At 37.3% G+C, this 13,265-nt stretch overlaps 1 protein-coding gene across 6 annotated transcripts in view; it reads left to right on the forward strand.

The window, feature by feature from the left end:
• The window catches only part of LOC133657210 (vinculin-like), a 54,902-nt gene extending 43,231 nt beyond the window's left edge, over positions 1-11,671 (forward strand). For all 6 annotated transcript variants that reach the window (XM_062058236.1, XM_062058240.1, XM_062058237.1 and 3 more), the window contains 3 exons: positions 6,297-6,500; positions 6,673-6,777; positions 8,678-11,671. In XM_062058236.1, the coding sequence (XP_061914220.1) occupies positions 6,297-6,500; positions 6,673-6,777; positions 8,678-8,824 (456 nt within the window). In that variant the 3' untranslated portion in view covers positions 8,825-11,671. The remainder of the gene's footprint in view (positions 1-6,296; positions 6,501-6,672; positions 6,778-8,677) is intronic.
• Positions 11,672-13,265: the final 1,594 nt, after the last annotated feature.

Raw genomic sequence — 13,265 nt, forward strand, 5'->3', positions numbered from 1 at the left:
GGTGCGTCGACAAAGTATTGAGCAAAGGTTCTGAATACACTTTTTCACAGTTTCATTACGGGTTATTGTCTGTAGACTTTTGAGGACAAAAATGAATTGATTCCATTTTGGAATAAGGCTGTAAAAGAACAAAATGAGGAAAAAGTGAAGCCTTGTGAGTACTTTCGTCTCATTCATTGTTGTAGCGTCACAGTGCATTAAACAGTTCCGACTTCAATGGGGGAGCACAGATTGGGCTGTTCCATTGGAAAAGTGGGCTTGGGCTCAGCTGGCCTGGGCGCTGTTCTTCCGCTTGATAATTGTATGATCTGTCTTAGGCGGAATTCCTTTTTGACTGACAGCAAAATGAGCGAATCAGCAATCCTGAAATATAAACCATAGCCATAGCCTATACTGCATATCCATCCATCCATTTTCTACCACTTGTCTCTTAACTTACTAAAATGATGCTTAACATTTGGTTCGTGTTTAATGTAAAATTATTCTCATCATTTTAATTTTGGATTAAACGGACCCTACCGTGCAAAACCAACTGTTCTTACTTATTGGTACCTGCTGTTGTGTATTTGGAAATTGCATAAGTCCCAAAAATTTGAAATCAAAGCATGGAGGCATTGCGGAGATATTTATAAAACAATTTTGCCTTCCTGCCTACAGTCCGTTTGGAATGTGCACAATTAGTGACGTCACCAATTGGGAACACCGTCAGCGGATTATCAATATGGTATAAATCTACCCAAACTACCTTGCGGGCGTCCGCCATTTTTATTTTATACGATGTAGTTTAGACGACAAAATGGCCAAGATACGACTCAGGGAACGAAAATGCTGTCATTGGTTGTGTTATCCAACTCAGGACACTAGTCAAACCTTCTGTCTCATCTGAAGAAGTAAGAGGTGCCTGGCTAACTTTTTTGTTTTTTGGCAATGTGCCTTGAAGGAGTCGCTCCGAGTGTGTGCAAAGAATAGTCCTGCTCCGCCCACAAACTTTCACAAAATGATGGATCTTCCAAAAAACTACTTTTGATGGTCGGCTTGGTGCCAACTATTTATGGCAAAGGACGAGACAATGAAACGGTAAGTAATAAGAGTAGGTTTGAAATGTGTAAATGGTACGTTAGCAATGTTAGTTTGATCTGTTGGGTAGCTAGCTTAGCCTTCTAATGTAAATAGCATCACTGTCCTCTGACAAAATAAAGAATGATTTTCCTAAAAACTACTTTTGATGGTCGGCTTGGTGCCAACTATTTATGGCAAATGAGGAGACAATGAAAAGGCAAGTAATAAGAGTAGGTTATAAATGTGTGAATAATACGTTAGTAAATGTTGGTTCGATTTGTTGTGTAGCTAGCTTAGCCTTCTAACTTAAATGGCATCACCGTCCTCCGGCAAAATATAGAATGATTTTCCTAAAAACTACTTTTAATTGGATCAGTGCCTACCTTCGGTTTGGCAATGGACAGTAAGTTATATAATCCGTTATTACATTTGCGAGGTTGGTTGTAGCGTACCTTGTAGCCTTGAGCCTCTATTTGTTTACAACTCGAAGCAGCTGTGCAGCATGTTTTTTTTTACATGATATAGAATAGAAAAGTATTTTATTGTCACTATACACATACGTCTAAGATACAGCATTAAAGGCCTACTGAAATGAATTTTTTTTATTTAAACGGGAATAGCAGATCCATTCTATGTGTCATACTTGATCATTTCGCGATATTGCCATATTTTTGCTGAAAAGATTTAGTAGAGAAAATTGACGATAAAGTTCGCAACTTTTGCTCGCTGATAAAAAAAGCCTTGCCTGTACCGGAAGTAGCGTGACGTCACAGGAGCTAGTATTCCTCACAATTCCCCATTGTTTACAATGGAGCGAGAGAGATTCGGACCGAGAAAGTGACGATTACCCCATTAATTTGAGCGAGGATGAAAGATTCGTAGATGAGGAACGTTACAGTGAAGGACTTGAGAGGCAGTGATGGACGTATCTTTTTTCGCTCTGACTGTAACTTAGGTACAAGCTGGCTCATTGGATTCCACACTCTCCTTTTTCTATTGTAGATCACAGCTTTGTATTTTAAACCACCTCAGATACTATATCCTCTTGAAAATGAGAGTCGAGAACGCGAAATGGACATTCACAGTGACTGAACATGTAAATACACGATTAATAATATTCAGCTTTGCGAAGCTAAAAAAATAGAAGCTAACCTAGCAACGTAGCCAACGTGACAGCATAGCAGTCTCAAATGCAGATAGAAACTAAATTTAAAAAAAACCTGACTGGATGGATAGACAGAAGATCAAAAATACTATTAAACCATGAACATGTAAATACACGATTAATAATATTCAGCTTTTCGAAGCTAAAAAAATAGAAGCTAACCTAGCTACGTAGCCAAGGTGATAGCATCAGTCTCAAATGCAGATAGAAACTAAATTAAAAAAAACCCTGACTGGATGGATAGACAGAAGATCAAAAATACTATTAAACCATGAACATGTAAATACACGATTAATAATATTCAGCTTGGCGAAGCTAAAAAAACAGAAGCTAACTTAGATGCGGCGGCGGGCTTACTCACTGTAGTGCGTCTGCTATCCTGCTCAAAACACAACACAACCTCCTGGTGTTGGTGTTGGTGTTGCTGTAGTCCGCCGCTCCACCGATCGCACCTACAACTTTCTTATTTGCAGTCTCCATTGTCCATTAAACAAATTGCAAAAGATTCACCAACACAGATGTCCAGAATACTGTGGAATTTTGTCTAGGAAAACAGAGGTATTTGAATTGGGTCCAAACACTTCCCTTGACCTCGTGACGTCACGCGCATACGTCATCATCAACTTCAAGCGGAAGTTTCCTGGGAAGTTTAAAATTGCACTTTATAAGTTAACCCGGCCGTATTGGCATGTGTTGCAATGTTAAGATTTCATCATTAATATATAAACTATCAGACTGCGTGGTCGGTAGTAGTGGGTTTCAGTAGGCCTTTAGAAAGTTACACTCCGTAGAAGTTTAACCTTAGCCAGCGTGTATATTTCCAACCTGTATGTCAGCCGGGTTTCTTTCCTCGCTTTCGTTCGCCCAAACCACAGTGAGCTGCTGATCTCACTATATCATCTGGGATGTTGTCTTGAGGTGAACGTCACTCAAAATAGATGGTCACCATTGTTCATAGTGCACAATAAAAGCCAGAAAGCTTAAAAAAAAACTACAAAACATTTTTGCCGGCCTGGGGAAAGGTCTTACTTAGCATGAGGGGGCGTGGTGAGGAGAGGTTCATTTGCATCTAACAACTCCGCCTCTCAAAACGAGCTGTTTTGAAAGGAGCAAAAACCGGCCTGAAAAAAGGTCTTTAAAACAAAATCTACGCACATTTTTCATCAAAGAACCACCATTACATGTTATGTAGACCACAATTAAGTGTTTTGAATGTAGAAAAACAAATCATGATACGACTCCTTTTAAAGATCCCATACTATACTATTTTTCAACATTACTCTCAGGGGTCCCACAGTAATGTATTAAAAGTATGTTGGTCTACATCTAGTGTTATTGCTGTATTTTACACTGTTTAAAAGTGCATTTCTAGTAAGAACTACTGTTTTAAAACTAATAAACTGTGTTTGTCCATGCCGTGGTGTGTGAGTCAAATAAGCGCTATTCATACTTCATCTTCTTTGCTCAGGTACATTTTTTAAAACCAAAACATATAACAAGAACACCACCATCTAGCTTATGTACCCATTATTGGTGTGCCAGAACATATACATTTTTAATGTCCATTTTTTCCCCACAATAACTAACTACCTTTATATTTAAAAAATGTAATCAGGTTTGTCACTAACTGCTCACACAAAAGCAGCCCAAGAGAAGCAACCAACAATTTGCAGTCATGTTGTTGTCATAGAAAATACATAATTTAATGATTGCTAACTGTAGTTAACCAAATTGCTATCCTTAGCTAACAACACACAACGCTAGTCCACATGTGTTTGCAGTTAACATCATTAGGTAGGAATAGACTTAGACTTAGACAAACTTTATTGATCCACAAGGGAAATTGTTGCACACAGTAGCTCAGTTACAAAGGATGGAAAGGATAATGCACACAAGGGCACAAAAGAGGGCGAAAACAAAAGGTATAAAGTAGACTAAAAATGTACCATAGTAGCAATATAAAATGTATGTAATATTTACATATTATATATACAGTATATAATATATACTGATATATTATATTATTGTATTAGACTTTTATATAATATATACAGTATATAACAAATCCCAATTACCATGTACAATATTACAGTATTTGTAACAGCTGCAGCAAAAAAAAGGGCATCAAATAGAGAGTAGATCCAGCAGAAAATATACATTATAAACAAAGAGAGGTAGCTAACAGAGAAGCGGTCAGGTAATAGACAGATATCATCTATTGCTGTATGGCGAGTGATTATACAGCTGGATGGAGTGCGGAATGAAGGAGTTCTTGAATCGAACACTGTGAGAACGAAGCTGAAGGAGCCTGTTGGAGTACGAACTTCGTTGTCCCTCAATTGTCTGGTTGAGTGGGTGGGCAAGTTTGTCCATGATGGCGAGCAGTTTGTCCAGTGTCCTCCTGTCCCTCACTGACACAAACGCCTCCAACTACGTGCCAATAGTTCAGTTTGTCAATCCGGTTTAAGTCCCTTTTGCTGGTGCTGCTCCCCCAACAAACCACTGCAAAGTACAGGGCACTGGCCACAACAGACTGATATAAGATCTCCCAACAGCTTGCTGCACACATTTAAGGACCTAAGCTTGTATGCAGCTTTGCTGTTGTCCTTCCAGTCCAGTCTGCTGTTCAAGTGGACTCCCAGGTACTTGTACTGCCCCACTACTGCCACCTCCCAGCCCTGGATGTTGATGGGCTGAGCCGTAAGAGGTCGGGATATAATGTTGAAAAAACATTAGGAAGTTGGCGCCCTCGCCCCATGTAAAGGTTGAAAAGGAGTGGGACAGGAGGACGCAAACGTTAGCAAAGATAGCATAGGCTAATCTAGCATAGGTTATCCTATTCGCTGACGAAGAGCAAAATGAGCAAATTTACAGCTTCCACATCTGTAGCTGACTAATTAATATTTTGCAGAGCTCCAGGCTTATTTTAATATGTGTAGCAAAGCTTTTTTTCCCCATTTCAGGGCAGGTTTATCAAACTGAGGGCAGGTCAGAAGCAATATGTCAATGAGGAAAGAGGGTTTTCCTTCATGACTCGTAAAAACACAACATTTCAAAAGCAACCTTTTGAGCGCCTCTTCCCGCAAAAGTGGAGCAAACTACAGAAAGAAGTCATATTGTTTTTGTTAACCCTCATAATCAAATTCTTGTGACACGTCATCATTGGATATTAGGGCTGTGAATCTTTGGGTGTCCCACGATTCGATTCAATATTGATTCTTGGGGTCACGATTCGATTCATAATCGATTTTTTTTCAATTCAACACTATTCTCGATTCAAAAACGATTTTTTTCCCGATTCAAAACAATTCTCTATTCATTCAATACATAGGATTTCAGCAGGATCTGCTGACATGCAAGCATCGTAGATTTTTGTAAAAAGCTTTTACAATTGTAAAGGACAATGTTTTATTAACTGATTGCAATAATGTACATTTGTTTTAACTATTAAATGAACCAAAAATATGACTTATTTTATCTTTGAAAATATTGGACACAGTGTGTTGTCAAGCTTATGAGATGCGATGCAAGTGTAAGCCACTGTGACACTATTGTTCTTTTTTAAATTTTTTTTATAAATGTCTAATGATAATGTCAATGAGGGATTTTTAATCACTGCTATGTTGAAATTGTAACTAATATTGATACTGTTGTTGATAATATCCATTTTTGTTTCACTACTTTTGGTTTGTTCTTTGTCGTGTTTGTGTCTCCTCTCAATTGCTCTGTTTATTGCAGTTCTGGGTGTTGCTGGGTCGGGTTTGGTTTTGGAAATTGATTGCATTGTTATGGTATTGCTGTGTATTGTTTTGTTGGATTGATTAATTTAAAAAAAAAAAAAAAAAGAATAAAAAATAAAAAAATCGATTTTTAAAAAATGAGAATCGATTCTGAATCGCACAATGTGAGAATCGCGATTCGAATTTGAATCAATGTTTTTCCCACACCCCTACTGGATATGATCAAAAAGTCAATATTAGATCATAGGGAATCATAAATAACAACAGAAGGAGGCTGGGAAGTGTTACTTAGAGTGCATGATATTAACAAAAGCATCCTCTCAATTTTGCAGGGTAACGACATCATCGCCGCCGCTAAGCGGATGGCGTTGCTGATGGCAGAGATGTCCCGCCTGGTGCGCGGCGGCAGTGGCAACAAGCGAGCGCTCATACAGTGCGCCAAGGACATCGCCAAGGCTTCGGACGAGGTGACGAGACTCGCCAAGGAGGTGGCCAAGCAGTGCACGGACAGACGCATCAGAACTAACCTGCTGCAGGTGAAGGCATCAGTGGCCATTTTGTATGAAAAGCACAGTTTTTTCCAGATTACAGTTTTTTTGCTCGACACGACTACAAGTTTTACTGCAGTTCCAACAGCTGGATCATTGCCCCTAATAAAATCCTCATTGGACCAAACTAATTGACTTTTTTCCATCTCTCCTGTTTAAGGTGTGTGAGAGGATCCCCACCATCAGCACTCAGTTGAAGATCCTCTCCACTGTGAAAGCCACCATGTTGGGTCGAACAAACATTAGTGAAGAGGAGTCTGAGCAGGTAAATCCACCATACCTCACTTGTGTAGAAGCATCGTGTTGCAGAAGAACAATAATCATATACAGTAATCCTAAAATAAAAATGAAAAGCTTATATATATATATATATATATATATATATATATATCAGGGGTGTCCAAACTTTTTCCACTGAGAGCCACACACGGAAAAATTTAAGCATACGTGGGCCATTTTGATATTTTTCATTTTCAAACCATAACAAAATATATAGATTTTTTTTTTTTAACCTTTAGGGCTCCCGGGGACCAATCAAGGGTCAAGGGTCTTAGTCATTAAAATGTTAAAAAGAAGTCAAATATTATTATTTTTTACAGTATATCTCTATATCAACTTCAGGTTGATATCAAGTAAAAAAAAAAACAGGTTTTATGCCTTTTCTGTCAAAGACAACTTTGTTTTTATAGTAAAACTGAAATATGCAGTATTTAGTAATTAGAGCCCTATAAGATCAATAATGCAGGACACCATTGATTTGAATTCTTTAATATTTTTGAGTAATCACAGTAAAAAGTTAAATAAAATCCCACTAAATATATTTGGGATCCAAAAGGTCTCCCACTCATAAAGTGATAAATTTGTATTAGTTTTTTTTTTTTTACTTTTCACACTTAAATTACAAGATCAACTTCAGATATATCTGTCGATTTTACGTTTGAACTATTATTTTGTTTGTTTTATGCTCTTTTGTCAAATAAAACGTTGATGTTTTTATATGGCAACCACACAATATATGCGATATTTTTTCCACATAAAACATTTTAAAGTGACATTTTTTAAGTAATAATTAATTGTAACATAGATTTTTTGTCTTTTTTTTTTTTTTTTTCTCGAGCAATGGCAAAAATAAATAAAAATAAACAAAGACAAAAGAAAAAAAACAGCCTGCATGGCAGCTTTGTGTCAACATTGCAACTTTTTCTCGTTAGATTTTACCTCATTCCACTGTTTTAAAATGTTTTTTTAAATTTTTGCAATACTATCAATTTTGCAATTTTTGCAGAATGTGTGGGGGGCCGGTAAACGATTAACTGCGGGCCGCAAATGGCCCCCGGGCCGCACTTTGGACACCTCTGATATATATATATATATATATATATATATATATATATATATATATATATATATATATACACTACCGTTCAAAAGTTTGGGGTCACATTGAAATGTCCTTATTTTTGAAGGAAAAGCACTGTACTTTTCAATGAAGATAACTTTAAACTAGTCTTAACTTTAAAGAAATACACTCTATACATTGCTAATGTGGTAAATGACTATTGTAGCTGCAAATGTCTGGTTTTTGGTGCAATATCTACATAGGTGTATAGAGGCCTATTTCCAGCAACTATCACTCCAGTGTTCTAATGGTACAATGTGTTTGCTCATTGGCTCAGAAGGCTAATTGATGATTAGAAAACCCTTGTGCAATCATGTTCACACATCTGAAAACAGTTTAGCTCGTTACAGGAGCTACAAAACTGACCTTCCTTTGAGCAGATTGAGTTTCTGGAGCATCACATTTGTGGGGTCAATTAAACGCTCCAAATGGCCAGAAAAAGAGAACTTTCATCTGAAACTTGACAGTCTATTCTTGTTCTTAGAAATGAAGGCTATTCCACAAAATTGTTTGGGTGACCCCAAACTTTTGAACGGTAGTGTATATATATACACAGTACAGGCCAAAAGTTTGGCTTGGTTATGGTTTAAATTCATATTAAACAATTGCGACTTTTTATTGTCCATATCGAGTTACATTTTTTAATGATTTCTGCTGGTGGTGTGCCTTCTGGGTTTTTCGATGAGAAAAATGTGTCTTGGCTCAAAAAAAGGTTGAAAAACACTGCTCTACGCTAATTCCAGTGTCCGTCCTTGTGTTCCACCAGGCCACCGAGATGCTGGTCCACAACGCCCAGAACCTGATGCAGTCCGTGAAGGAGACCGTCCGGGAAGCGGAGGCGGCCTCCATCAAGATCCGCACGGACTCAGGCTGCACCCTGCGCTGGGTGCGCAAGACCCCCTGGTACCAGTGAACAAATAGTGGCGGCACACACACTTTGAATAAAAGCGGCGAGATAGATCTAGATGATTCTCCATCATCCTCTGTAGATTTGCTTCATTTTTAACTTGTTTTCCCCTTTAGTGGAGACACCAGATTTGGAATATCTATTTTTGGTATGTTGTGTTAAAAAAAACAAAAAAAAACAGATTTCAGGTAGCTAATATATATTTTCTGCATGAGAATGTTTTCTATTTTTTAAACGCCGACAATGATGCTTTGTTTATTAATAGTTGTATGTGTTGTGTGCACACTGAGCTTAAAGTCACTGATTTGAAACACTTAAGGGCGGAGCCTGGCGTGGACGGACCAGCACCTCCTCCTCTCATGTTTACTTTCACTATTAACGCTGCTCTGCAGGGGAATTTAACAGTGTGATGTCATCACCCGTCATGTGATGACGATTATACTTGAAGAACTTTTAAGTCTTCTGGAAGTGTCTTGACTCTTAGACAATGATTTGTATGATATATTCATAAATAGTGTACGCTGGTAAAAATGACGGGTTTTTCAAAGTAGTAAACGGTACAACTCTTCGTTAGTTATAGTAATGGTGTTAGTTTATTTGGAACATGCATACAATTACAATATGATACATCACGTATTTACACTTTCCCATTACGGTGTGTCCGAAAAGAAGTAGGAAGAAGCAGAGTTTATTTAATCCTACCCCATTACGTTTCGTCGCCTTTTCTAACCCATCTGTTTGCACTCAATCTGAAACACAACAGTGAATAAATACATAAATGAAAAATAAATAAAAGTAAGTACAAATAAATACTGTACATAAAGTTATATAAAGTTAATAGACATGATAATTAAATTGATGAGTCTTAAGGCAGTGGTTCTCAAACCTCAGAAAACACTTGGCTTTCCTAGTACCACCATAATGATCAACATTAAAATACAGTAGCATAGTAGGCCTAAGTATTCATTAAAAACAAGGCAACGGCTTTATTTAACTGTATTCGGTATGTTTGGGCCGCTGTAACATTACACAAAGTTTGAACCGCAACACTGGGTTTGAATATTCAATTAAGTGATTCTTTGGCGTACCACTAGATGGAGCCTACCACAGTTTGAGAATCACTGTCTTCGGGAAATTGAAGCTAAATTGAGTGCACCTCTCGACCGCAACCAGCAGAGGCGCTGGTGCGTCACTCTCGACTAGTTTGGAAAAAACACGCCACTGGCACGGAAACAGGAGTTCAGAACTAGAGATGTCCGATAATATTGGACTGCCGATATTATCGGCCGATAAATTATTTAAAATGTAATATCGGAAATTATTATCGGTTTCAAAAAGTACAATTTATGACTTTTTAAAAAGTCGCTGTGTACACGGACGTAGGGAGAAGTACAGAGCGCCAATAAACCTTAAAGGCACTGCCTTTGCGTGTCGGCCCAATCACATAATATTTACGGCTTTTCACACACACAAGTGAATGCATGCATACTTAGTCAAAAGCCATACAGGTCACACTGAGAGTGGCCGTATAAACAACTTTAACAGTGTTACAAATATGCGCCACACTGTGAACCCACACCAAACAAGAATGACAAACACATTTCGGGAGAACATCCGCACCGTAACACAACATAAACACAACAGAAGAAATACCCAGCACCCCTTGCAGCACTAACTCTTCCGGGACGCTACAATATACACCCCCGCTACCCCCTACCCCAAACCCCGCCCCCCACCCCCAACCTCACCCACCTCAACCTCCTCATGCTTTCTCAGGGAGAGCATGTCCCAAATTCCAAGCTGCTGTTTTGAGGCATGTTAAAAAAAAGATAATGCACTTTGTGACTTCAATAATAAATATGGCAGTGCCATGTTGGCATTTTTTTCCATAACTTGAGTTGATTTTTTTTTTTTAAACCTTGTTAGATTGTTTAATGCATCCAGCGGGGCATCACATCAAAATGAGGCATAATAATGTGTTAATTCCACGACTGTATATATCGGTATCGGTTGATATCGGCATCTGTAATTAAGAGTTGGACAATATCGGATATCGGCAAAAAAAGCCATTATCGGACATCTCTATTCAGAACATTAATCGAAATAGGAAATTTATTTGTCGCTAATTCAGGCCCATCCCTAATTTTTTGTGAACAGATTTTTATAAGTTTTTAATTAAAAAACACTCTTAAATCATGTTAATTAATGGCAGTGATTTAGTACAAAACATGTTTTGTGCTACCACATAATCTAATCCAACTCAAAGACCTCACTTTTTTTGTTGCGTTTCTTACGTCGTGTTCTTTTTCGTCTGTATGCGACACCATGAATGTGACATTCATTTAACAATATCTATGACTAATACTAAAAAAAAGAAAAAAGAAAACCCTGGTGGTTTGGTGTAATATGCCCAACATTACAGGTGTTTAGGTCTTAGTAGCTACATATACAATCACTTCCTTGCATAATCAATACACGTCACTTTTATCCTAATTTATACAGTATTTTGTATGATTGCTGGGCAAATGTAACTTTACATGGAGAATCACTGTGGGTTGACTATAGAATAGACATGGGCACGCTATTAAAGGGACAGAATGTGGTGAGCATGTAGCAGCCGCTTGCAGAGAGCAACACTGTGTGTGTGTGTGTGTGTGTGTGTGTGTGTGTGTGTGTGTGTGTGTGTGTGTGTGTGTGTGTGTGTGTGTGTGTGTGTGTGTGTGTGTGTGTGTGTGTGTGTGTGTGTGTGTGTGTGTGTGTGAACTTGACGTGTCCCACGCCCACTGAATGTATCTTGAGAGCTTGTGGCCCCCTGCCAACACATGTGTTGTGCCTTGGAACAATAAAAACAAAAATTATGAATGATATCACTGATGTTGCGTGTCTTCATAGAAGTGTTTTGCTTTTTTTTTAAAGCTTTTTTGTGATTAAAAATATATATATATTTTATAAGGAAAAGTGTGAAGTGAAAAAGTTGTATCGGAGCACTTTTCTTTAGTAAACACTCACTGAAAATGTGTAAATATCTCACAATAAGTGTGTAAATTTGGTTTTATTACACTATGGTACTTAAAGGTCAAATATTGTGATAATTTGAGTTTGAGTTTATTTCGAACATGCAAGCATACAACATGATACATCACAATTTCCAGTTTCTTCTCAACATGTTCGAAAAGGAGTAGGAAGAAGCAGAGCTTATTTAATCCTACCCCTTTTCTTTACATAACAGTTGCAAAACTTTTTGTTCACTTCCTGTTCACAATTTTTTCACAATAAACTCCATAAGTAATCACAATAAAAATAAATAAATAAATAATAGTAAGAATTTAATAATAATAATTGGTGAAGTAAGTCATATTTCATATGATGAAATATGATAATGGTGACAGTTTCAGCTATTTCAGTATCTTTATTACCTAAGTTGGTTTTCAAGCTACAACAGCTACACTGCAAAAAGTCAGTGTTCAAAAACAAGAAAAAAAATACAAAAATTAGGGGTATTTTATTTGAACAAAGCAAAATTATCTGCCAATAGAACAAGAAAATTCGGCTTGTCAAAGACTTTCCAAAACAAGTAAAATTAGCTAACCTCAATGAACCCAAAAATACCTTAAAATAAGTATATTCTCACTAATAACAAGTGCACTTTTCTTGGAAAAAAAGAGCCCTTTTTACTCTGTTGGAAAAATATTCTTAAATTAAGTAAATGCTAGTGCCATTATCTTGACATAATGATATGCGCTCGGCATCATGATTTTTTTTTTTCAAGCTTGAAGTAAGAAGTTATTACTTTTAAAAGTAGTTTTATACTTGTGAGTGTTGATGACACAGCTTTGCAACAGTTGATATTCTAGTTTCAAGCATGTTTTACTCAATATAGGTCATCAAATCTCAGCAACAAGCTGTAATATCTTACTGAGATAATTTAAGGACCAAAACCCTTAAAATAACATAAAATCTGCTTAGTGAGAAGAATGAACTTATCAGACAGAAAATAAACAAATATCACCCTTATTTGAGATATTTAATCTTACTTAGATTTCAGTTTTTGCAGTGTATGTATTCTAATTCAATTACATTTACACTAAGTCAACTACAGTGTAATATTTAATCCACCACAGGAGCTTTTCTTATTCACCTACGGTTTTCAAAAACTTTACAAAGTTCTAAATATACAGTATAAAAAAAATTCCCCAAAGTTAACATGCTAAAATAAAAAAACAGCCCGAATACATCTTTAGGAATTTTGAGATGCATGAGAAAGTGCTTGAGAAAGAGTACAAACCATACATACGGATGCTGCATTCCATTTTTATGCCGGTGACGCTGTCATACATTGGGACGGTATAGCTCGGTTGGTAGAGCGGCCGTGCCAGCAACTTGAGGGTTGAAGGTTTGATCCCCGCATCCGCCATCATGGTTATTGCCGGTGTGTCCTTGGGCAAGA

The sequence above is a fragment of the Entelurus aequoreus genome, linkage group LG09, assembly GCF_033978785.1.
Source record: "Entelurus aequoreus isolate RoL-2023_Sb linkage group LG09, RoL_Eaeq_v1.1, whole genome shotgun sequence".
In the NCBI taxonomy this organism is placed as follows: Eukaryota; Metazoa; Chordata; class Actinopteri; order Syngnathiformes; family Syngnathidae; genus Entelurus; species Entelurus aequoreus.